Source organism: Neovison vison, chromosome 1 (genome assembly GCF_020171115.1).
Source record: "Neovison vison isolate M4711 chromosome 1, ASM_NN_V1, whole genome shotgun sequence".
Taxonomy (NCBI): domain Eukaryota; kingdom Metazoa; phylum Chordata; class Mammalia; order Carnivora; family Mustelidae; genus Neogale; species Neogale vison.
This window is the reverse complement of record NC_058091.1, coordinates 2,592,164-2,616,858: the sequence shown is the minus strand read 5'-3', so window position 1 is coordinate 2,616,858 and position 24,695 is coordinate 2,592,164. Positions and strand designations below refer to the sequence as shown.

Below are 24,695 nucleotides of genomic sequence, written 5' to 3'. Positions count from 1 at the left end.
TCAACGCTCCCGCAGGAAGATTCGCCAAATTCCGAGAGGCTCCTCGGAGCACGAGCCAGCGGGCGGCCGCCGGAGCAGGACGGAGATGGGCTTTGCCTTCTCTCGGGTGACACTCCGAGCAGAGCTCTGCGTGAAACTGTCTCTTCCGTTGAGCTGAGCAGCGAGCTGGGCAGTGCCGACCCACCGCGGGAGGCCGCCCTGGACGCCCTCGTCCCGCCCCTTCGCTGCTCTGAGATGACCCCGGGCCCACGCTGCTCGCCCCGGCTCGGCGCGGGAGCCTCAGCCAGGCTCCGCCAGCGCGGCGAGCCCCGTGCCCTGTGCTCGTCAACAAGCAGCAAGTTAAGTGCCCTCGCTTGACACGTTTTCCTCCTCTTGCCGCGGGCAGTGCCACTGACGTTCTGGCTGGAAGGTCAGCCCGGCCTCCGTGGGAGACGTGCCGGCGGCCGGTTCAGCCGTGGGGCTCCGGACTCCGCAGCTCTGACCGCGGGCTGGCCAGCGCGGCTTGAGGATCCCTTCTGCGCCAACGGCCCACGGGTCGTGTGAGCTCTGGGGGCTGTGACCTTCTCTTTGAAATTTGAGAAGGTTAAAGTACATTAGTGGATTTTTAAAGAAAGATTTTACTTATCTGAGAAAGAAAAGAGCACAGAGGCAGAGGGAGAAGCAGGCTCCCCGCCGATGCAGGACTCGATCCCAGTACCCTGAGATCATGACCTGAGCCGATGGTAGACGCCCAACTGACTGAGCCGCCCAGGCGCCCCACGTTAGTGGATTTTAAAAAAATGAATGGTAGATTCAATTTTTTGGATAAAACTTCAGGATAAAAACAGTGTATTCTCAGCCTGAATCTGTTTTGTCACCTTCACAATGGAGTTGGAAGCAGGAGGCTTTCTCTCTCCTGCCAGCGGCCAGTTACAGGAGCGGATGGGGGGACTGCACAGACAGGGCCCTCCACGGGGCCGGGGCTCCTCCTTCCTCCTGTGGGGTCTCCCTGGGGCACAGCTGACCTGAAGCCCGAGGACAAGGCTGGGCACGGCAATGCGGCCGCTGGGCTCAGGGAGGAGCACAGGTGGGTGTGCAGGGGGGAGGGGACACCCGTCCTCTGCTCGGCCCGCGCAGGCACAGTTCCCACGGGCTCCCCACCAGCCTGCCGATCCGGGCAGGGCCGACGCGGGGTCCAGACAGCAGCACGTCCTGCTCACACCCCGGTTCTTGATCCTGACCGCTGTCAGCCAGTGCCGGCTGCTTTCACCCGCCAGTCGGCTTCTGGAATTATCACTGTCAGGTCTTTAAGATACGGAAGAAGAGTCTTCACGGAGACGCTGAGCCATGAGGAGGGTTGCAGGTCCCCGAGCTCAAGCTGCTGTCTCTAGGGGGACCTAGAGAGGGGCTCTGAGCGCTCGTCTGGATACGGCAAGGAATGGGTTTCTCCTCTGTGGGGTCAGTTTCCCAGGATTGCCATTGTTCAGCTTGCTTCTAGTTACGGAAGGCGCCGGTGGATCAAGGTCTTTGTTCTGAGAACAGGTCTGGGCCACCAGCGCAGGAAGGAATTCCGGGGCGGCGTGGTGACAAGCAGGGCCCGCTCTCTCCTCCGTGCTGGGGCTGATTGCCGGCGGAACCACCAAGGGTCAGGAGGAGCGTCCCCGTCGTTCTTGTCCTGCAGTGGCCGCTGACAGCAGGCAGGACGCTGCCCGGGTCAGCCCCCCACCATGGCCCATCACCAAGCCTCCTGCCACGTTGCTCTCCAGCAAGCGGTATGTCCACAGGGCTAAGTCAGCACCCGCGGGACGCCGCGGATGGCAGAAGAGGGCTCCCTCTGCTGGTGAAGCTTATGGGGACGGACGTATCAGGAGCATTTCTCTTTTCTTCCTTTTAATCAGTCGATCAGTGACTTATTAAGGTAAGCTCTGTGCCCAGCGTGGGGCTTGAACTCACCACCCTGAGGTCGAGACTGCATGCTCTCCCCGCTGAGCCCGCCAGGCGTCCCTCACATCCATTTGTACTGAGAGGTGGGAAGAGGCGTCAGGAAACAAGCCCTCCCCGTCCTCAGCTTTTCCTCTTCCGTCTCTGCACCCCTCCAGCTTCCTCTTCCCAGGCTCCCCCCGGTGCTCCCCTTCTGGGACACTGAGTCCCGTGGGGAAGTGGGCCTAGCGGCCGTCCAGAGGAGGGGCTCCCCGGCTTGCTGCGTGCCCCGGAGGCAGGGCATTTCCACGAGCTTCTCCCAGGACCAATGTCAGGAGTGCACATGGGGGTCGGGCACGCGGCCGTTCACAAGATTTCACAGACGACTTCTCCCGTACAGTTAATTTAAGCAAATGGCTCAGCGAGAGGACTCTGAGTTTTCCTACTGGAAAAAATTAACATTTCCGTGCCCATCAGTTTTCCTTCTAAAAATAAACTCTATTCATGTCAAACATTTGTCTCCATCCTGCTGCGTGTCTGGGTGGCACCGACGTCCACATCAGAGCATGAGCACAGGAGCGCAGAGGCTCTCGTAACCGCCTGTTGGGACACAAAATGGGCTCCGTGTCGGGACAGCCTGCCCAGCCCCCTGCGGACGTGCGTGGGCGCCCAGAGTCACGGGCACCTCCATTTTCTCCAGTTACACCTTCACTGGAACCAAATGGTCACCCAAACCACACATTTTCCCGGCAGATCCCACGGTTGGGCTGTGAACTCCCTGCCGCCCAGCCCCATTTGCTCCGTGTGGTGCTCTCAGGCTTTCCCGGTCTGGAGGTCGCAGAAGGCAGGGGTGGGGGGGAGCCGGAGTGCAGCTTTCGGGCTCCAGCCCTTAGAAGCGAGGTCCCCACCCTAGGGAGGTCACGGGTGTGCATGCTCGGATGTCGGTGACCTTCCCACTTACGGGCTGAGTGTCCTTGTGTTGTTGACGTGTCGGTCTCTGTGCCCTCACGGCGACGGTGATGTCGTCCCCCACGGTGCCATGACCATCAGCGGACCTAACAGGCAGAGCACGTCGAGTCTGGAGGCAGACAGCGAGCGCCGTTTGCCGTCATCACCGACGTCAGAACCGGAGGAGAGAACGTGCGTAAGTCCGACTTCTGTCTCATGCCTGGGGCTCCTGGGCCCGTGAGCTTCAGCTGTTGGATTGTTTGCTCCTTAGAAATCCACTGATGCTTGTGTTTCGAAACCAAGGATGGAAATGGCAAAAGCAGTCCCTCGGGTGTGCACGTGAGGTCCGTGCCTTGGGACCAGGACACATCCAAGTCACAGTCCGCAGACGCCGTCCGGAACTCTCTCGAGAGGCACCTGCACAGGCTTCTGAGAGGCTGAGACATTTACGGACACTAAGGCAGCTTTTCCACGGAAGATGAGCTCCGAGAGGTTCCGAGGCACCTTCCCTTCTACACGACGCCGGGAGCTCTTCCTTTGATACGAACTGGCTTCCCGGGCTGTCAACAACACGCGCCTGGTCACGTCCAGCCACAAAGACTCCAAAGCAGAACGGAGACCAACAACGTGCTGAAGCAGTTCACGTGCAGTGAGTAGAGCACCTGCGGTGGGGAGGACACGGACGGTTCTTTCTGTTCAACGAAACCTCTCCCCTTCACGTGCCGCTCAGACCCAGTCCCTTCTGCACGTCGTCACTGGTTTCCCATTGCCCTTATTTTAAACAGAAGGTGCCCTCAGGCCTGGCTGTCAGTGCGGCTCTGTGTCACGTTATTTAAAGTCCTGCACACCCGCGTCTCCTCTCCTGCCTTCCCGGGCTGGCTGTGAACGCAGAGCTGAACTGGGGCCGCGCACTGGAGCGCGAGCCGTTTTGTCTGTTGAAAGCGGCTCCGCGTGCGAAGAACGTAGAGCCCATCTGTTCAGCTGTCACGTGCTGACAGAGGGAAGAGGCTTTTCCCTCCGGTGTCTCAGCACTAGGCGGGCGCTGGAGGGACAGCCTACGCCGAGTCAGCCCGCAGTGGGCCCGCGAGGAGGACAAGGGGCCCCTGCCTCACCGCCCAAGGCCGGGCACTCCCGGTGCAAGATCCTGGCCGGTCCAGCCTTGTTTGCCGGAGTGGGAGGGAAGGACCAAGCCTAGGGATTCAGACTCTGCCCCAGCACGGAGCCCCTACTGCGAGCACACCCGGTGCTAAAGGCCGGCACCTGCTGGCCGGGCCTGCCCCACGCACTTGAAACGCTGCACAGGAAGCTGCCGCGCAGGGTGACTGCAAACCCCTCACTCTGGTCGACGGGGGACATACTGGGTGGAGAGGTTTAAATACGGCCTTCAAGGTCGTTAATGTGATGACAGAGTAATTATAGCGGCAAAATTAGGTGCCCGTAAGACAGAGGAATAAGCTTAAAGCAAAACACAGTGATATTTCCAAGATGTGAGAGTTGATGCATCCTGCGCTCCAGGACGGCCCGCCTGGCGGACCCCGCCCTCCTCGGGGAAGGCCGTGCCCTGGCAGTTCCCGCTGTGCCCGCCAGAGGGCCTGCCCTGCCCGAGTCGAGCGCAGGAAGCACCGGGCTCCTGCAGTCCTGAGATGTCATCCTGAGACCAGGAGCAGAAGCAAAACAGAGCAGGCGTCCACCACCCTCATCTGCCAGACTCCAGCCCGCTGGAGTTCATCTGCAGGAGACAGCCGCCCCTACCCCCGGCCTCAAAGGATGCTTTAGGCTGAGGTTCTCAGCCTCAGCACTGCTGACATTATGTGCTCGGAGATCCCGGGGCCAGGACCAAGGGAGGGGCCATCCCGTGCAGGACGCTGTGCTGCGTTCCTGGCCTCCGTGCATGATAAACCAGGCGTCTCAGACATTGCAGTGCCCCCGAAGAGGCATCATCAGCCCCCCTCCCCACTCAGTATGAATGTTCCAGGCAGAAGCCCCTGCCCCCTGGCCACAGTCCTGCTGTCCATCAAGGTGGCTGCAAACCTTTTTCTGCTCCTTACTCAGTGGGGCCGTCTGAGTCACCCATGCAGGCAGCGTGCACAGCGAGAACCTTGCCCGCACATGCGAGAATTTGCACGGCCGGGTCTGCTGGGAGCTCGTGTGCGAACTGGGGTGCAGGGCTGAGCTCAGCAGCGGGGCCTCACTGGGACGCCTGCTGACCGGAGGTCCAGCTCGCATGCCAAGTCACTAAAGGCTACGCTCTCCATGCTGGGCTGCTGAGAGCCAGTCTTCATTTTACAAGTTCTTCCATCTCCAAGTGGGACACGGTTGGTTTCTCTCCCACCAGTCAGCTGACACAGAAAAAGGCCAAAGAATATTTCCATTATGTTCTACCTGGAAAACGCTGACAACGAGACAGAGGAGCGAGCTTTAGATGTTACATTTTGGTAACGTGTGGGTCCATCCTGAATACGGAGCTCTTTGCCATGAGACGCCCGCCAGCTCCTTCTCCTTTGAAGCAAACCCAAACCGGGACCCAGAACCCGACTGCTGCCACCCCAGCAAGCAGCAGGCACGGGCGTCCGACCCGCCTCTGGGTCGCGGGGGCTGCGCGGTGCAGGGCCCAGCTCCTGCCTGCGCGTGCGGAACTTAAACACCTTCCAGGCAACACATCACCACCCAGCGTGGTCTCAGGGAGGCTGGGGAAATCCTCGAGTCCGCCAGCTCACTGTCCAGGGAGCGTCAGGGCTCGGAAGAAGGAACCAGGCCACGGCCCGGTGCCTGGCTTCTGGGCCCTGGGCTGAGATGTCCCAAGTTCCCAGCGCAGTGTGGCCTCAGTGAGTCACGGGGACTGAGGCGAAGCCACGGAACAAAGCTGAGTTCAGACGGTGCATTTATGGGGGCGCCGGCCGTGGGGACAGTACGGGAAACACACCACCGCCTCTGTCAATGGGAGATTTATTTTCAGAGGCACAAAACGCAGCTGAGCGGCCTCACAGAGGCCGGCTGTGTTCTGGAAGGCAGCGTGGGCACGGAGCCACCCGGACAATGCACCGTGTCTTTGTGCTCCCCAGAAGCCGCCCTTGTCTCCGGGATTGCGGCCAGTCTCCTGACATGGCTTAGGAATTTGGCGAGAAACGACCGAGGCAGAAGACATTCCCCGATGGCCACGCACGCGCGGGAGATGTGTGTGCCCTACGCTCCGGGGTACGGATGCAAGCCCCCGCCTGGGGCCCACCACAGGTGCACGCCCGCCTCTGGCGCAGCGTCTCCACGGGCACCCGGGGCGTCCAGGCACGCACGCCTCAGAATGCTCCCAGGGACTAGGAGACACGAAACTCCTCATCAGCTCAGGTCTCAGAAACGCACGGAGCCCCGCACGCCCGGTCTGCAGGGGTCCCTGCTGGCGACGCCCCCTGGGTTCCCAGGGTCCTGTCACTCCTGCTGAAATACGGGGTTGCACAGACTCTCGGTGCTCGGCTGTCTTTGCAACCCTGTATTTCATTCTTTCTGGCTGGAGGACTTCAGAGTATATCTGTCCACAGGCCAGCAATTTCCAAGGCTAGCCCTTTGGTCTAGTTTGGGGGGGCTGGTATCTTTTTTTCTTTCTTCTTTTGACAGAGTTGAACATTTTCTCAGTGCAAGAAGCAAGGGGCATGGGTGACCCGTGAAGGAACGGGGCCCTCCCCCCGTAGGCGTCATTTTGAACAATGTCTTCTGAGCTTAGGAACATCGCGGTGGAAGGAAGGGCTCCTTTTACGCTGCCGCTGCCAGACACGCTCCGTATGTGCCCCAGTGTCCGGCGAAGGGCACGCTGGTACCACGTGGTGTAGACGCGTCTGGGTCTGGTCCTGCTGATGCCGCAGGCTGGACCCATCTTCTCCAGAGTCCCGCGGTCAGTGTGCATTAGAGCGTCTCTGGCTGTCTTGTGCAGAGAATGCACAGTTTACACTTTTTACATAAATGAGGTTATACTTTTGGCCAGAAGCTTTCGCTCTAGTGCACATCACCAACCAGAAAACTTAAGAACCTGGAGTTTGGGATTTGCATATCGGATATCGAACCGAGCAGTAATTACAGAAGCTAAAGGGATCATGTAGAGACTGGGTTCTAGATGATTCTGAATAATTATTACTATCTGCCACCAGCTCTCTGTTTAAGTCTGCATAGACATTACCGGTTTATGCCTCTAGACATTTCTTTGATTTAATTTTTGGTGACTGTAGCTCCCCCCCACCCCCGACCCCCTCAAACAACACGGCTCCTGTCCCCCAGTTGTATTTTCCAAAATACAGAGCACCCAAATCTTTCATTCCAGGGAATACTGTACATAAAGCTAGGAAAGGTGGTCAGTACTTAAATGTTGGATAAAACTGAAAATATTCATGATCCGCAAAATAAGTTTTGAACGGGTGACCCAGTGTCACAGCAAACTGTAGTCCGTCTTATTCGAGCTTGTGGGACGGCGTGCAGAGAGGAAGCTGGCCGGCTCACACGTGTATGTGCTCTTACCTTCACGGCGTACTCTGCCTCCGTAGCTTTATGCACACATCGCTTGCACACGGAGTAGGAGCCCACCCCGATGTCCTCCTTGATCTCATAGCCGTCGCTGAAGTGGATGTTGTTCCCGTGTAACTGCTGTGGAGAGAGCCCAGGACGGGGCTGCTGTCAGAGCTCGCTCGGCAGAGGCACCCAGGGCACGGGCAGCAGGGGGGGGGCCGGATGGCTCACTCGGGCTCACAGAGCGAGCCCAGGAGATCACGGGATTGTGAAGGTCACACGGCTGGTCAGCAATGACTCCAGATCTAAAGCTTAACGTTCTGGGCATGAGCTTAGTGTTCAGAGCCCCCGACACAGTCCGAGACTCTGGAGGCGGGAGCACAGACGGCTGCCGATGAGGGCTGTGTGGCTCTGATGCCTGAGGTCGGGCAGTGTCTGGTGTCCACATCTACAGGCTCACACCCTGTGATGCCCCATCGCAGCCGCCCTCTGCCGTGTGCCCGAGCCCCCACCCACGCACTGAGAGCACACACAGAAAACCAGCACTTAGCCGCTGTTCACCAGGGTACATGGCGTACGCTGTCACGTCAGGTGTCCCCGTTAGACACACTGTGGGCTCCCTAAAGGCCCCGGAGAAAGATACATGGAAATCTAACGCCACCTCATCTTCCCTGACTTTGTCCTTACATAAAATACAATCACAATTCCTTCTGAGAAGTCTCTGCATCTGGTTACACTTATTAGGTGGAAAACTGCTTCTAAAAACGGCATCTGAATCGATCTCCCCAACAGTACATTTCAGAACAGGAAGCGGCTCCCACAAAGCCAAGCAGTCTCTTGGGGGATCCGACTCGATCCACACAGCGAGGACGTGCCTGTCTGACCCCTGTGGGGGCCCCCGCCACACACACACCCCAGGGCGTTCTGACCAGAACTCTTTCCCCTTCACGAAGGTGGAAGTGGAGTGAGGTCAGAGGCACGGCTCTGCTCCCCAGGAGACTCGGGGAGGCCCGGGAGGGTGGGGACAGAGCGGGTCCCCCTGCCCCGGGCACCAGCACCCTGGGACCCAGCCTGGCCCTCTGTCCACGTGGACACAGGCTGCAGCCCCGCCGCCCACACCTGGCGGAGGTGCGTGCCGCCGGCCGTGCGGGAGTTACCTGGACGATGGGGTGAACCGCGGCTTTGAGCAGATCCTGCTGCGAGGGCTCCTGGACCAGACTCGAGGCCACGAAACTGAATCCTCTGAAGAGATGGTGTGCGTTGGCGCTGGGGGGCACGCCGGGGGAGTCTGCAGGCAACAACGAGACCGCTCAGCCTCCGGGACGGGCTCCCTGGTTGGAATTCTCCAACCACTTTTGCTTAACTTAGGACAACGCGCAGTTTGCCTTTGTGCTGGGCAGTCCCTGAAGTGCCAAGGACACAGAAAAATCGTTCTTTGCACTTAAACGTTAATAAGAGGGAGAACTTTCTAAGCATGTGAGCTCAGTGCGTGGCTGTGCTGAAGGGTAACGGACTGTGAAAGGGGCTACCCCGCATCCTGTTGGTGAGATCCTGCCTGCGGAGTGGGAGCGCCTTGCGCTGGGCTTACTGTCTTTTTCTTTTTAAGCTCAAGCCAGCGCTCAGGCTGGTTTCCATCCCCTGATGAGCGTGAGTCAGCGGCCCGCTGGAGAGCGCACTGGCCGGAGCCGCCGGGGAAAGCTGGAAAAGCCCTCAAACATCCTCGTCAGAAACACCCACGGAATCTTCAGAGTTTTAAATTTTCTCTTATCCAGCTGATGTGTCTGCTTTTTAAGTACTGCGCCGAAAATCAGCACCCTGCATGATTCTCAAGCGTGTTAAATTCTACTTATGCCACTTGTCACTCAGGCCTGACCCCGGCACCCACCGAGTTTGGGCCGTGGTGCTGACACCACGAAGACCCACCTGAGCCCCCGCCGGTCGGCCTGAGCCCGACCGCCGCGGCTCGGTCCGTGCAGGGGGAGGCAGCCCTGGTACAGCAGGCATGGCAAGGTCACTCAGACGCAGTGCGTATCTGATCTGCAAAGTCTCCATTCACGAATGAAAATGCAGCAGTTCAAGTTAATAGACCTGCTGTCCCCCAAAAAGCACACACACTCCCCAGCAGGGGTAAATGAGCCTCTTGGGCTGGGCTCCATGCCAGCCATCAGCCGGGCTGAGGCTAATTCTCCGGGATCAGCTGGGATTCTTATCTAAAGTCCTAAGGAGGGATTCTTATCTAAAGCGCTAAGTAGGACACCGGAGTGCCCTGGGGGTTAAGACTGCTTAAGGTTGTTGGGTCCCCTGGGCTTTGGTGGAGACCCTCGGGGCAGCGCACAGTAGTGCAGGGCACTTCGGGAGAAGACAGACCTCAAAGCTGAAATTCTGTGCAGGAAAAAGGCAGACGGCAGGAAGCAGCCCCGGGTCTGGAGCGGCTTGGCGCCCGCCGCGCCTCAGCTCTGTCTAGCAGCACATCGTTTTCAGAGTCTAAAAACGACTCAGCGGAAGCTTCTGGGTTTTAATTAAGCTTCCCTAGTCGAGCACGGTGGGAATTTATTTCCCAGCACCCACAGCCCAACTCAAAGGAAACAAAGTGGAGCCTGTCTTCCAGGTTTCTCCACGTAGTGTTTTGTATCTGACCGTCTGTTTCATGATTATCCCTAAAAATCATAGGAAATTTCAAGTTCAGAAGTAGTAAGAACCCCCAAAGATAGGGGATCTCTTTTTATTTTCTTCACACAACACCATTACGTAACAGACACTGCCTGACACGGACTGACTGTGTTCCCCCAAAATTCGTAGTTTGAAGCCCGACCCCTCCGCGTGACTGTCTTTGGAGATGAGGTCTTTCGGCAAGTCGTGAAGGTTAAATGAGGTCAGGAGACCTGATCCAACAGCCCTGGCGTCCTTGTAAGAAGCAGGTGAGACAGCAGGGGTGACCACGCTCTTCCTCCTCAGCACAGAGTCAGGCCGCGGGAGGCCGTGTGCCAGCCGGGAGGAGCCCTCGCCAGGACCCGAAGGAAGTGTCTGCGGCTCAGACCGCACAGAGTGGTCGGCCTTCCTCTCCCCGCAAACCCTCTGACTACGGGAGGGGCTTGCACTGCCCGGAGGGTCCCCGCCTGTGCGTGCCCGAGAGGAGCGGCCCCCGGAACGCAGCTCAGAACAGGAGGCAGCGGGGGGGGGGGTCAAAGAAGCCTGGGGGTCTCCAAACCAGATGTCACCCGGGTCGGGACCGAGAATCAGTTCTCTCACCTAAAGCTTGAAGGTGGAGACGAGAGAACAAGAAAGTCAAACAGAGCCGACCAGCTCCCTCCATGGAGGTGCTCTGGAACACCAGACCCTCAGGCTAAGTCGCCGTCCCTAACGGGCGGGGTGGGGGGGCGGGGAGGAGGAGAACCGCGGTGGGACAGAACTCTGGGCTGGTTCACCCTCGCAGCGGGCACACACCTGTGGGCGTCCGTGCTGTGAACTCGGGGTCAAAGTGGAAGGTGTCCTCGGGCCTGCCCACCGCTGGTTTGAAGGGCGGCTTGATCTCCTTCCTGTACAGCTTCTGCGGGGAGAGCAAGACAGGACGCTGAGGACCACGGACCACCTGGGGAAGACGATGTGCGACAGCAGAGCCGGCGGCGGTGGAGGGAGACGGGCCTCGCACACGCCGCTGGGGATGCCCCCGTGGCCGGCTCCCTGGGACGCACTGAGTGGGTTCGGACACGCACAGAACGCCGTGTCTGTTACGTGTTTTTATAGTGGAAGGTATCGGATAGAGCTGGACGCTACCAAAGCCATGACTAAACCATGAGGAGCTGGGCACCTGCTACGTGTCCTCCACTGAGGGCAATATGAAGTTTTCAACCCTTCTGGGGGGCAGAATGTTTTTCTGAAGGATCTAACCACCCCCCCCCGCCCCCACTCCGGGAACAGCAGGGAAGAGCCCCTGCTGCCTGGCATCCTCCTCCTGCCCTGCCCTGGCCACCGTGGGGCCAGCGCCTAGGGGATGCTGGGATGGCCCCCAGGTAGAACGAGCCAGGTCCTTCCTCACACAGCCCAGAGCCCGTGACCGGCACTTCCAAGTCTCCAGATGGAGACTCACGCTTCTCCAGAATGGCCTGACCTCTGCTGCACAGAAACTCCAGCCCCCCACCACTTCCCTCTGACGCTGGCCTTCTTGAAAACACCTTCCAACCCAATGATATTGTCGCCTTAGGCAAGGCAACAATGTATTGTTCTGGGGAGATGCAACTTCAGGGAGAAAACCGTGTGGAAGCCTGGGAATGAGGTGGATAAAGCCATGGATGGGCAAGAAGGGGGTGTGGGCAGGTGAGGGAAGCTGGGGCCAGTCGGGGAGGTGATGGAGAGGCACGGGGGCCTCAGGCCTCCACCCTGGCTGAGGCTGGTGGGGGGGGGCAGCCGCAGTGGGGACTTCAGAACGTCCTGGGGCATGGAAGTCACGGGGCTGGCGTGCAAAGATCCTGGTGGGCTGGTGCATGGCAGCAGGGCTCAGACACCAGGAAGGGGGTCTGGCTGCAAACATTTGGCACGAGTTTTCCCAGTTCTGCCTGATCAGAGGGGACCCCCAGGCACTTTCTTGGTGCTTCCACTCAGCAGGCCTGGAGACAGGGACCCTGATGGCTCAGAAAGCGGTCGCAGTGGCCGCCTCCTCTCTGTGCTAAATCTCTCCATAACACAGAAAAGCAGCTTTTATCAGCCTGTCTTTACAGACAAGGAAACCCAGGCTAAGACAGGTGGGCTGAGCTGTGCGAGGTCAGGAGTGAGGGAGGGCCAGCAGGGGAGGACCCGGCATCCTGACCTCCCCTTACAGCAGCGCTCACAGTGAGGGAAGGTCCAGCATGGGCAGGAGGGCGCGAGGTCCCAATCCCTGCTGGGAGCACACCCTTTTGGAAGCCGAGGTGGTGGTGGGAACTGCCTGGAGTGATGGTTAGAACAAAAGCTGTCCTGCCGGTGACCGCCGGGCTTCCCCCTGGTTTAATGAGCCGACGGCGTGCACAGGACAAAGCTCCGGGTGTGCCCCTGGAGCCGCCAGAGGACAATGTCCACCCTCGATGATCTGCTCATTTCTTGCCCCAGGTGAGCAGATTTCATTAGGAACTGATTTACTCTGTAGGCTCTTTCCAGAAATAGAAAGACGCCACTTTCCGCGGTGACGCACTCTGGGGTGGGAACAAACGCCCCTGGTGTCTGCACCTGTAGAGCAAGTCGCACGAGGCCCGGCGAGCTGTGCGCTCCGACTGAAATCTGCCGTTACCGAGACCGGTGGCCCGGGCGCAGCCCCGTGGGGCTCAAACCCTCCCTGCTTGTACCGGCGATGCTCCCGGTGTTAACCAGAGTCTGTCCTGCTCTAGGAAAACCCTCCTCCTCTCCCAGGGCGGTCATGTGTTCTCTTGCTATTGGGGGGTGGGGTGGGGAGGGCGGTGGGGGGGAGCAGAGGGAGCGGGAGGGAAGGCGGGGGACATCTCAACCAGAGCCCCGTCTCCCACTTTAGGAACATTCACGGACGTGCACACGGTGCTGGCTCTTACTTAATCCCAAAGAGAGGAGAGGCGTTTGCCCTTGGAGCTGAAGGTCATACATTTCAGCTCCTCTTCTGGCTCCGGCACCACCAACACAGGGACCCCTGGGAGTAGGAGGCCAAGACCTGCCCCCAGCCTCAGGCTTTCCCATCGAGGCAGTTTTGCTCCACGGTGGAACATGGTGGCACCTGGAGGTATTGGCGGTGACGACCGGGTGTGTGTGTAGGCGCCCAGCGGGTAGAGGCCGTGACGTCCCTCTCCCCTCTGCTGCGCTCGGGACACCCAGGAGCCTTGCTTCCTGTCCGACCACCAGCAATATAACTGCGCACCAGCTTTGATAAGAAGCAGGGCGGGGACGTCGAGGTGATTTCCCAAGTTCCGTCCCTCCCTGCAGAAGCCTGCCCAAGTCCGCTCCTTGTCCTGCCGTCCCTCCAGCCCTCCCTCCCACAGAGGAGGATAGCAAGCCTTTGAAAGTCCAAGCGGCCCAAGAAAGCACAGGTGCCTTATCTGACCAAGCTGACCCTCGGGGCCACATGCTTTGCCCCAGACTTCTCCCCCTGCCCCCACCCCCCCACCGGGAGCACCACAGCGGCCCAGGTGACCTCCTGGGGAGACACTGCTCCCCACTTTGCAAGTCTTCACCCTAAGGAGAAGGAATTCAGAACCGTGGTCTGTCCCCCAGCAGGGGTCATGCCATGCACTTTGTCTGGGTGGAGACGACTGCACCTTCAACTCAAGGATTTAGTGATAACTCGGGAACAAACATGGATGTGCTCCCTCCTGGCTTCCCCCGCCCCAGGACGCTTATGCCTGTCAGCACAGTGGAGAGTCCCAGTTCCCTCCTTCCCACCATACACCCAGCCCGGGGCATTTCCCCTAGACCAGTCACGGATGCCGGCCATTGTATGGCGCGATTACGGCACCGGCAGACCCGGACTTCACCGGCCTTCTGCACGCGCACACCTGCTTTTCCTCGTGCTTCCGAACCGCCTCTGTAAGCTGCTGTTCCATTTAGAAGATCCTAACTGACGGAAGGGAGAGCACGGGAGAGCCCACCAAGGCCTTCCTGGCAGGTCCCTTGGCCCCCAGAACACCGGTCCCTGGTCTCGATCTGCCTATGAGCATGGCGTGTGCAAGGGCTGCCCCAGAACCCCACCCTCCCGGTCCCCAGGGGGCTGCAGTTTCATCCTGGTTCCCAACAGGGAGCAAAGGGCTGCCTAAGGCACCCCATGCCCTCCACACTGGACGGCTCCCTTACGCAGTCTTAAAGACCGGTCGGTTTCTTCCTGTTACTGGGTAAACTTTTGGAGTGTGTTATTACACAAGCTTTCTTCCTCTGAATCTAAGCCAGGAGAGGGTTTGAGGTTTTAGGGAAAAGGTCACCTTGCTTCTCATTTTGAAGCGTGAACCACGGTACGAGGGTTAAATCGGGAACAACTGGCAGCAGCATTTTGCATAGGCTTAGAGCTTGACGAGATGCCTTGTCATTCTGACCCAGATTCCCCTCTCTGAGCCTCTAGAACAATCCATCCCACACTGACGGAAAGAGAATGGGGTCTCACGATCAAATTCACCAGGCACCGCTTTAAATCGTCTCGCTTGTCCCCAGATCTGAGCACGACGCGCGTGGTAGCCACAGGGGAACGGATCACACACCAGGCCGGGATACGCCGGGAGGCTCGGAGCAGGTGCCAGGCCTATTTATACCGGGACGACCTTCCGATGACAGGGGGGCGGGGGGACCAGGGGCGCGGTGAGAACCGAGACGGGCAGTACTGTAGGAAGCTGCTTCTGGCTCGGGGTCACGGACCTCACATCTGCTTTCTGCAGGCAGCTTTGGCTCCAGGCATCTCAAAATGAACATTCTCTAGATAGGAAAGGGCACAGCTACAGGTTACTCCTGAAACAGCACTGCAGAAATAATGGGGAGTGGTGCCTGGCTTGTGGGGTAACGGGGAATTCAGATGGCCCCAGTGCACCCAGGGGGATCTGATGGGTCGGTGGCCCACGCAGCTGGACTCTGTCTATACGGGCTCCCCCCACCGAAAGCCGCTCCAGCCATGGCGTCTGGACTGACCACACTGCAGAGCCGGGGAGCGGGTAGCCACCGAACGGAGGGTCCCATCAGGCTCCACGAAAGGAGAAGCTCTGTTGGCATATTTAATGTGGGACGAAAGTGATGGCAATCTTCCTGCCCAGTAGGGGGAGGCGCTCCCTCTCCCCTGACACAGGCGCTGAGATCCCGGCCAGCGGCCAGCTGCTCCGGAGAACCGAACCCGGAAAATCCACTCAGCACAGGCTTGTGGGCAGGAAGACTTCCAGACTTCCCTCTGCTGCTGCTGGTACACATGAGTGGCCGGGAGGGGGGCTGTGGCCCACGCTGCCCCCTCATGCACGGACCCTGGGCTCTCTTCTCACTGCCCTGTGCCTTGGTTTCCCCGGGCGTCCCTTCCAGAGCTCCGAGTAACGACGCTTGGAAGGGTCAAAAATGGAAAGAGAACAAGTGGAGTGAGCGCAAGCTCCTTGACCCTGTACACGTCGTCATGACGGGTCCCAAACGGTACAGCCAAGTCCCAGCCCCCGCCTGCAGGTGTCGGGCCCACGGCCAGGGACGGGAGGTCCTCCTCGGGTGTGTGTGGGGGATGCTGTGGCCCGCAGTGATGGACTCGCATGCAGCGACAGGTGGAGTAAAGGGGCGTGTGTGTAGGACACCCCGGGACCCCTGCCCAGGGCTCGAGGCCGTGACTGTAATGTCTCATGTGGTTCAGGAGACCGAGCTGCTTTCAGGAAGAGCCAGTCCCAGCGGACGCATGTTCGCTCGGCTTTGCGGGCAAGTCAGTGGCAGAGAAGACGGACGCGGGCAGCGGCCCCCATCCCCGCATTCCGCTCCGCAGGTCACCTGAAAATTTCTCCTGGCAGTTTTGGGTCACAGAGGGAAGCAGACAGTGAGATAAATATCCTTACACTCTCCAGGCGGATCCCGAGGCAGGCTCTGGGTTCGCGCGCCCAGGCAGAAACCAAACGGGTCCGGGGAGGGTTTTGTGCGGTCGTCCCTGGCCTTGGCAGGGCACAGGGAGCCTCTGGTAGTTTTTGCCAACGCTACTGCGCTGTGGTTTTCTTAACTAAGCTGCTGAAACAGAGTGGGCACATCTGGACGGGGAGTTAGGAACATTAGCCCCTGGACACCTGCCGATGCCTTGTATTTTCGCGTCCGCTTTCTCCAGCCGCTCGCTCGGTGAAGGGCTGGGGCCCGACGCTGGCCGTGGCAGCCGGCGGCTCGCAGCTCACGGGTGGGTAGGGAGGGTGGAGATGGGGGTCGGGGACACTCCTCTGCTCTCCGGGAAGCCCGCAGCAGCACAGACAAGGCTGCGGTCCCGAGGAGAGCTCTGCTCCGAGCGTCTCACCGCACCTGTCAGCTCCTGCCCCCGCTCTCCGATGGGTCAGGCTCACCGCACACGCCTCTTCTGCGGCTGGACCAGACACCTGCCTGCAGCAGTCCGCTGTCGAGACCTGGAGGACGGCTGCGTTTTTCCACTGCCACGCGTGGACCCCCTGCTCACTCTCCTAGACATGGGCAACGGCCCAGTACTACTTAGGAAATAAGCGAATTTTCACTATAGTCGTGATTCAGGTCTCTTCTCCCTTAACCATTTCCTGGCTGCTTGCGTTCAGGGCTTGGGAAAGAATCCTTCCATCCCTCCGTCCCTGCCTCGCCATCTGCGGGCAGATGTGGAAGTGACAGTGAATATGGTTGGTCCCCGTGAATCTGAAGGGCCTCTCTCAGGAACAAAATGAAGTTAAACGCAAAAAGCAACGAAAGTCTGATTTCAGTCTGATTACTTTGAAATGGTTCAGCACACCACCTTCTTGGTGCAGACGTCCAGGGACCGTGTTCGCACTGGCAGGGACCTGGCCCCAGAAGCGGAGATGAGACCAGCCGTGCCCACGGGGCTGGTCTCCCACGGCATTCCTGCCGGTGCGGCTCCTAACGCCGCAGGAAGACGCTGGGCTTCTGCTCCCAGCTCCCATCAAGCACGTTTTCCGGGCTTTCCGGACGCACATGAGCCCAGCCTCTGTAGTGTTCAAGGTCATCACAGCGCTGGGAAAATTCCAAGCATTCCACAGAGCTGTCTTGGCATCCCCTCCAAACACCCCCGTCTTCGGGGGGGGGCACCCCTTCTTGGCTGAGAGAAGCATCTGTCCACAGAGCTCGCAAGCAGCCCCTCCCGAGCCAGGCTGCTGTGCGGAGGGGTACCGGGGCCCCGGGGCCGGGCCTCCCTTCTCTCCTGGCTGCAGCCACAGATCTGCATCCCACAGGCTCCGGCCCCGGCCCCAGCCATCCCGTGCTCCTGTTTTCTCGTCTGCTGTGTCGGCAGGGGCTGCGGTGCCCCGGAGAGAGAGGGAGAGCGGTGGGTCCCGTCCTGAGAGCCTCCCCCTCGCTCCCTCACTCATTCACTGTCTGTCAGGGCCCCCTGCGAAGCTGGCTGTCTCAGAGCCGGGGGCATGTCTCTAGGACGTCTCTAGGACACAGCCGGCTGGCCCGAGACCTCATCACAACTGGTGGGACAGAGCTTCTGTGCCGGGTGGAGCTCAGAACTAATCGGGAGAGATCCTCAGGCGCCGCTCTGCCGTGGAGGGCGGCCCAGCTCCTCCGAAGCCTGCGCTCCAGGAAGCCGAGGAAGGCGAGTCCGCGGGCGGGCAGCCGCTTTGATTCTCCGTTTCCAAGTCCCACCTTCCTGGACGCAAGCTGATGCCGACCAGGCCCTTCAAGCAGGCTCGTGCCCCTGGCGGGGAGGTCACATTGGCCAGCCTCTCGAACGCCAATCTCTGGTCTCGGCGTTGGAAAGGATCCCAGCCCTGTAAACGCTCCGTAATCAGAACCACAGAAGCGGGTTTTAAGGAAGCTGGTGCTCCCCGGGTGGGAGACTTTCAGAAGGGGGCAGAGGGGTAAGGTCAGAAGCTCTGGGAACAGCGGGTTCCATCCAGCTTTGGGGCAGCACCTTCTCCGGGTAGTGAGCCCGGGGGCCGGGAGGGCTGTCACGGTGCCGCCACCGTTGGAGTTTGCTGAGGGGACAGGAAGAAGACAGGGAGCTCACAACCTCTGTCCTGGAGAGGACATTAACGTCATATATGTGCGTATCCTGTTAGCATCTCCCAAGGTTAATTAGCTCGGGACACAAAGCCCCGGATATGCCTGCTGTGTGCACCCCAGGAAAGGACCAGAAGACACTGCCATCCGCGGACGGACGCCCTTCCTGCACATAAGGCCCAGCAGTGGCCGCTCCCTATGCTGACGGGTCCCGAGGCAGCTCCAGGCAGCTGGTGGCCGTAAGACTCGGGACCCCTTGGCCAGGCGCAGTGGCAGTGTGGTGTCGGCCCGGAGAAGCAAGCAGAGGTTGGATGTGTGATGGGCCCCCTCCCCTACCCAGGGACATCTGGGCCCCAGGTCTGTAACCAGTAGAATGCCTGCGAGGTCGCTTCAGCCACAGCCCCTCAGTTCTACACCCCCGCCCCGCTATAAATCCCACCACCCCGGCTGCTCACACCTGAGCCCCATCTCTCCCCCGGGCGGCAGAGCCTGAACCTGTGGTCCCTGAACGCATCACCATGGGAGTCCTCCTTGTCAAGTCCTCCTAACAAGTGCGTCCAGTAACTTTGTCTTTAACAGTCTGGATGTTTGTGTTCTTACACGACTCTGTGAGAGCGCCAGCTGCGTAGGCCTGAGCCCAAAACCAGAGACGGGGAGGGCCTCCCAGAGCCCAAGATGCCAGGCCCTTAGCACAGGAGAGGCCTGTGCAGCCTGGCCCAGTGGCCTGGAGACCCCCAGGGGCCCAGAGACCTAGTGACCCCACATCCTGGAGACCCACAGGCACCCAGAGATCCAGAAAACCCGCAGCCCAGCAGCGCAGTGGCCTGGAGACCCACAGGGGCTCCAAAACCCAGAGAACGAGCAGCCCAGGGGCCCAGAGGCCAGAGACCCAGAGAACCAGCAGCCCAGAGGCCCAGCAGCCCAGCGACTCCACAGCCTGGAGAACCACAGTGCCCTGAGACCCAGAGAACCAGTATCCAGTGGCCTGGAGTTGCACAGGGACCCCGAGACCCAGAGAACCAGCAGCTCAGTGGCCCAGCGGCCTGGAGATCCCCCAGGGGCTCCGAGACCCAGAGAAGCAGCACCCAGCCGCCCAGCGACCTGAGGGGCTCCTGCACCCTGTCGCTGAGTGACGGTGACCCCTGCTCTGCCCTTAGTGGTGGGGGCGGCTGCGGGGTCATCAGAAGCTGTCTCTGAAGTGTTAAAGGGCTCTCAGGCCTGGTGCTGCAGCAAGTGTGGGCCCTGGTCTGTGCCTGTAGCATGCCAGGCCGTTCCGAAGGCCTCTGAGAGGGCAGCCCGGCCGGGGGACAGGGCCACGGCCCCTCTGATCTGCACCAAGCTGGTGCACCCCACACCTCACCTCCTCGTCACCCGTGTGAGCTGGGCACGGCGCCGCATGACTTACATTCCAGTCTATGGTCACAAAGAAAGGGTGCCGCTTGATCTCCTCCACTCCGTCCACGCCAGCGCCTGTCCCGAGGACAAAGCAGACGTTAGCATCAGAACAAACCCTGGTTTCCATGACTCGGAGCTTCTGCCCGGCGGCCTGAGGGGCTGCGGGTGCCCAGAGTGCCTCCTTAGGCCTTCGTCCTGCAGGAAGGGCCCCGTTCACCGGACTCGCAGCCCACAGAAGCCACGTTCTGCCCTGCAGGCCTGTAACAGTGCCAGGGACAGGGGCAGGGCAGGCTGGAAGATTCACACTGCGGGGGCTAGGGTGTGAGGGAAACTGGAGAGGGGAGCTGGAGGGGAAGCTGGAGGGGAGCTGGAGGGGAGCTGGAGGGGAGTGGAGGGAAACGGGAGGGGAAGCTGAAGGGGAAGCTGGAGGGGAGCTGGAGGGGAAACTGGAGGGGAGCTGGAGGGGAGCTGGAGGGGAGCTGGAGGGGAGCTGGAGGGGGAGCTGGAGGGGAAGCTGGAGGGGAGCTGGAGGGGAGCTGGAGGGGAGCTGGAGGGGAGCTGGAGGGGAGCTGGAGGGGAGCTGGAGGGGAAGCTGGAGGGGAGCTGGAGGGGAGCTGGAGGGGAGCTGGAGGGGAAGCTGGAGGGGAGCTGGAAGGGGAAATGGGAGGGGAAGATGGAGGGGAAGCTGGAGGGGAGCTGGAGGGGAAACTGGAGGGGAGCTGGAGGGGAGCTGGAGGGGAGCTGGAGGGGAGCTGGAAGGGAGCTGGAGGGGAAGCTGGAGGGGAGCTGGAGGGGAAATGGGAGGGGAAGATGGAGGGGAAGCTGGAGGGGAGCTGGAGGGGAAACTGGAGGGGAGCTGGAGGGGAGCTGGAGGGGAGCTGGAGGGGAGCTGGAGGGGAGCTGGAGGGGAGCTGGAGGGGGAGCTGGAGGGGAAGCTGGAGGGGAGCTGGAGGGGAGCTGGAGGGGAGCTGGAGGGGAGCTGGAGGGGAGCTGGAGGGGAAGCTGGAGGGGAGCTGGAGGGGAGCTGTGGGGAGCTGGAGGGGAAGCTGGAGGGGAGCTGGAAGGGAGCTGGAGGGGAAGCTGGAGGGGAGCTGGAGGGGAAATGGGAGGGGAAGATGGAGGGGAAGCTGGAGGGGAGCTGGAGGGGAAACGGGAGGGGAGCTGGAGGGGAAGCTGGAGGGGAGCTGGAAGGGAGCTGGAGGGGAAGCTGGAGGGGAGCTGGAGGGGAAATGGGAGGGGAAGATGGAGGGGAAGCTGGAGGGGAGCTGGAGGGGAAACTGGAGGGGAGCTGTAGGGGAGCTGTAGGGGAGCTGGAGGCCATGACAGGCCGTTACAGCCCAGCTGCATGTGGGCATCCGTCCCTCCCTCCAGGTAGGCACATCCCGACATGGGGCTCGAACTCACAACCCCGAGAAGATCAGGAGTCACATGCTCTACCAACCGAGCCATCCAGCCCCCTCGCCCCTGCCAGCTGCTCCATCAAAGCCCATGAATGCTAGCTCAGGCTGGCCTTCCGGAAGGGGGACGTGCGGGAGGAGCGGGGGGGCAGGCTGCAGCACCGAGCACCTTGTCCGGCGGCTCTGGTTTGCAGGGAAGGGGCAGACAGCAGGACGGGACCCAGAGAGACACTGGCGTCCACACCTGCGGCCGCGGGCCCCCCAGAGATGGCGCGTAAGTGGTTCTGCTGGGTTTGCTCGCTGTGCCGGCCTCTCTCTTTCCTTTGCTGCTTACGTTAAATCCTGGGACGGGGAGCAGGCGAGGGCTGAACTGCAGAGGGTGGAGGGCTCGGGGCAGGGAACCTGCTCTGCCCGCTGTGGCGACATCGTGACACATTTGTGGGGGCTGCACAGGCAGCGTGAGGCCTGACGCGGACGCTGCCAATGGGGGCTCATCCGTTAAAGCGAACACGCGCACTGACATCAGCTTGGGTTAGGGGACCTGCCTGGGGCTGGGCGCCGGGGTGGGGGGGGCGGTACGAGGGAACTTGCTGTACTTCCTGCTCCATTTTTCTGTAAACTTAACACTGCTCTAAAAGTAAGTCTGTTATTTCAGGAGAACCCAAACTCTCAGGCCCTAAGAGCTTTGGGTTTTCTCCAGGATGGGAAGGCAGGAGAGGAGCCTCAGTGGGCCAGGGAGGGGGCCGGGGGCCCGGGGATGCGGGAAGAGAGACGGGCTGCATGGGCCAGGCCACCTCCAGCCAGCTCCTGTCTCAGGTCTGGGGAGGGGGGTTCCGTGTCACGTGGTTTGTGAGACACAGACTTCCCGGTACTGCACCCCAGGCTCTGAAGGCCCAGCCGTGCTGTAGGTCAAGGCCTGGTCTCTCGGGCTCCCGTTCAGCCGGCATCCCAGGAAGGTGCTGCTGGCAGCCGGCTGGGATGGGAGGGAGCAGGAGCAGGTGTGGGAGACCGGGAAGCCGCCCCAGCTGATGATCAGAACCAAAGACGGGGTCCTGGAAACCGAATTTCTAGCTGGTTGGTCAGAATCACAGGGGATGCCCTGGGCGGTGGACAGAGCCCGGGTCTAGGCCAACCCTGGGTGCTTAGTGCCAGACACCCAAGCTGGTGTCTCCTGGGAAGTGAAGAATTTGTGGGTGTGGAAAACCCATGCATCTGGTATCAGAAGGGTCGGCACGAGTAGAGAACGATGCGTCCTATCCTGCGAGGACCTCCTTCTGAGGACTTCTCTGCGTTTCCCAGTCTGGCCCCCTTGTTCCAAGAGCTGAGCCCTGCAGCCAGCAGCCCGTGAGAGGGACCCAAGCAGATGCTCTCGGGAACCGTGGAGAATGAGTCGGCGGCCTGGCTCCCAACACGGTCCCCCCTGCAGCCTGTCCCGTGGGCAGGCCTCCTCCTGAAGACCAGAGCGCTGGACGGGAAAACGCTCCTGGTCCTGAGGATCAAAGTTCCCGATCTCAACCCCTGTTCCCGATCTTAGCTCTTCTTTGGTGCTTCTGGAAGCACCGTGGGTCTGTCAGAGGTGGGCGGGTCGAGCACACACTCAGAGCCCAAGGGGGGCACGCACCGGCCGCCTCACCTGTCGGCTACACGTCTCCGGAGAATCCACACCGCATTCCGCACCCGTTCCATTTCACCCTTATTCGTCATTGTGCAAATACGTGGTCTGGGGCAATTTAAGCCCAGCGAGATGCAAAGGAAATAGAGCTTTTGGTGCAACTCCAAATTCTGCACCAACGGATGCTGGTTTCTCGGCGACTCACCCCGCGCGTTTTTATTTGCAGCTTCTTTCTTCTGCTGCGGTGAGGTTGGTGCTTTGAGGCCTCAGCAAACAGTCGACAGTGAATTAATTAACACTTCAGTTATTACTAAAAAATTAGAGGTGTTCCAAAAGGAGAAAATGTGAAAAAGAAGGAAAATTTCTGCACACAGTTCTTTAAGGCCTACGTCATCCTTTCTGGGCACACGCGGGCATTGTCTTGGATTCCGGTGTTCCTTATCCTCCCCTGAAACGAGGTGAGCGGTTGTTTTGTGCTGATGACCCCTTTCTATGTCGGCTGAACACGGGTGCCTGTGGGCAGAGCTTTGGGCGAGGAGAGTCAGGGAGGGCTGGGCCGACCCCTCCATCACAGCTGGGGCCGTGCGGTCCGACCCGAAGTCCCTCCTTCTGTCCCAAGCCAAGGTGGCGGGGGTGCGACCCATCTGGGTCGCAAAGAGTGGACAAGGGCAGGTACTTACAGACAGGAGTGCCTGGAACCGAAGAACGATCCTTGTCTCTTATTAGGCTCGGTGAGTCTTCATGCAGTCCGCCTATGTCAGGTCAAGATGGGTTAAAAGGTTCAAGGGAGCGGCTGATTCAAGAACTCCCAGTCTCCAGAGCATGAGCGCGTCTGGCCCCGCAGTCCCTCTGCAGATGGGACTGCCCCCGAGCGGTTCACGGGGACCCACGTCTCACGCTTCTGCACGGTGGTGGAGGGCGTCACCTCGCGTCCAGTGGGACTCGCTTCCGTCCGCGCACGTCTGCGAGCATGTCCCCCGCCTGCACTGGGGGCTTGCCCTGCGGCATCGAAGACAGTCTGCCCGCTGCTCCACAGCCCTACAGGGTGACCTCCTTCACGGGGGGTGGGGGTGGGGGGGTCCGTCATCACCTGGCCTCTACCTTCTCAGTAGATCACTCTCAGAAGGCTTTGGTATCTGCCCCCGACATTTTCATTGTTTCTTCATTTCCACAGACAGCGCTGGGAACCTCCGGGGCCCTCTGAGATGCCGCCAAAGTGTTCGCTCTGTTGTTTCTGGGCCACACGGCATCCACTACAAATTCTCTTTTTTCAATTTTTAATTTGAGTTTTTTTAAGTGTCACCTCTATCCGAAATGTGGGGCTCGAACTCACAACCGCGAGATCCCGAGTCCCACGCCCCCCCCCACCCCCGGCTGAGGCAGCCAGGCGCCGCTCACGTCGAATTCGTGGCGCATGTTCCGAACAGGCTCGCTGCCCGCTCCCGCCCCCGCACCCCCCGAGCTCCGCCCGACCGTCGCCGACATGTCCGAGCCGTCCCGCCGGGGACGTGAACGCGACGTCTGCTTGTACCGCCTCACCGCGTACTCGGTACCCACACGTTATGTTCCCCGTGCTGAAGTCGGTCGCTCTAAGATTTCATTCACTCAGGGTTTGAAACGCTGGCTTGGCGGTGGCTCCGAGGACTGGTTTGAGCGAACCCGAGAACTTGGTCTTGACCACACCGTCCAAGGAAGCAGCGTGGCCAAGCGGTCCGGATGCGACCCCCGCCCCGCACCCGGGCGCACCGATTCTCTGCGCGTCTGTGTGGATTTGTGTCCCGCACGTCAGGCACGGTTCCCTCTTTCCGACCGTGCTACGATGGAGGCACTGCCACCCCTCAGCTCGCGGACAGGGAAGCCGGCCCAGAGAGAGGCATCCGTCTGCTGAGGTCACTCGTAAGTGCCAGGCAGGCCTCTGCCCGTCGGCCCAGTGCCGCCTCCTGAGGCTCCTCACGAGTCCCCCTCTCTGGGACCGCACCTGCCATCGTCCACGTCCCAGCAAGCCTCTCTCCTGTCCGATGAGCGCTGCCTTCTGCCCCTCTCTCCGTTTGCTGCTTCCTTGGCGAACGCCTGTCTCTCTCTTCTGCGTCACTGCAGTCCCATGAGGAGGAGGACCGTGCTTGTGCTCCACTGTGTCGCCAGACCCAGAGCCTAGAGAGCACTGGCGAGCCCCACGCAGGTGTGGATTATTTCTAGATTACATACTGCACACTCCCTCTCCTCCCAACTAACGGGTCCGTAAGGTCCGCGGAGAGGAGTGAGAAACGGGGTTGGAGGTGCTGGGGGAGGCAGGCAGGCACCAAACCCCACTCAAGCTCGTCTTTGTTGGAACCCCCGCAGCT

The 24,695-nt window shown here is 60.4% G+C and overlaps 1 protein-coding gene across 2 annotated transcripts in view; it reads right to left on the bottom strand.

Annotated features, from left to right (window-relative positions):
* The window catches only part of RPS6KA2 (ribosomal protein S6 kinase A2), a 300,515-nt gene that overhangs the window by 14,627 nt on the left and 261,193 nt on the right, over nucleotides 1–24,695 (bottom strand). For both annotated transcript variants that reach the window (XM_044242450.1, XM_044242461.1), the window contains 4 exons: nucleotides 19,355–19,419; nucleotides 10,780–10,882; nucleotides 8,493–8,623; nucleotides 7,348–7,473 (listed from right to left, as the gene is read on the bottom strand). In XM_044242450.1, coding sequence (XP_044098385.1) covers nucleotides 7,348–7,473; nucleotides 8,493–8,623; nucleotides 10,780–10,882; nucleotides 19,355–19,419 — 425 coding nt within the window. The remainder of the gene's footprint in view (nucleotides 1–7,347; nucleotides 7,474–8,492; nucleotides 8,624–10,779; nucleotides 10,883–19,354; nucleotides 19,420–24,695) is intronic.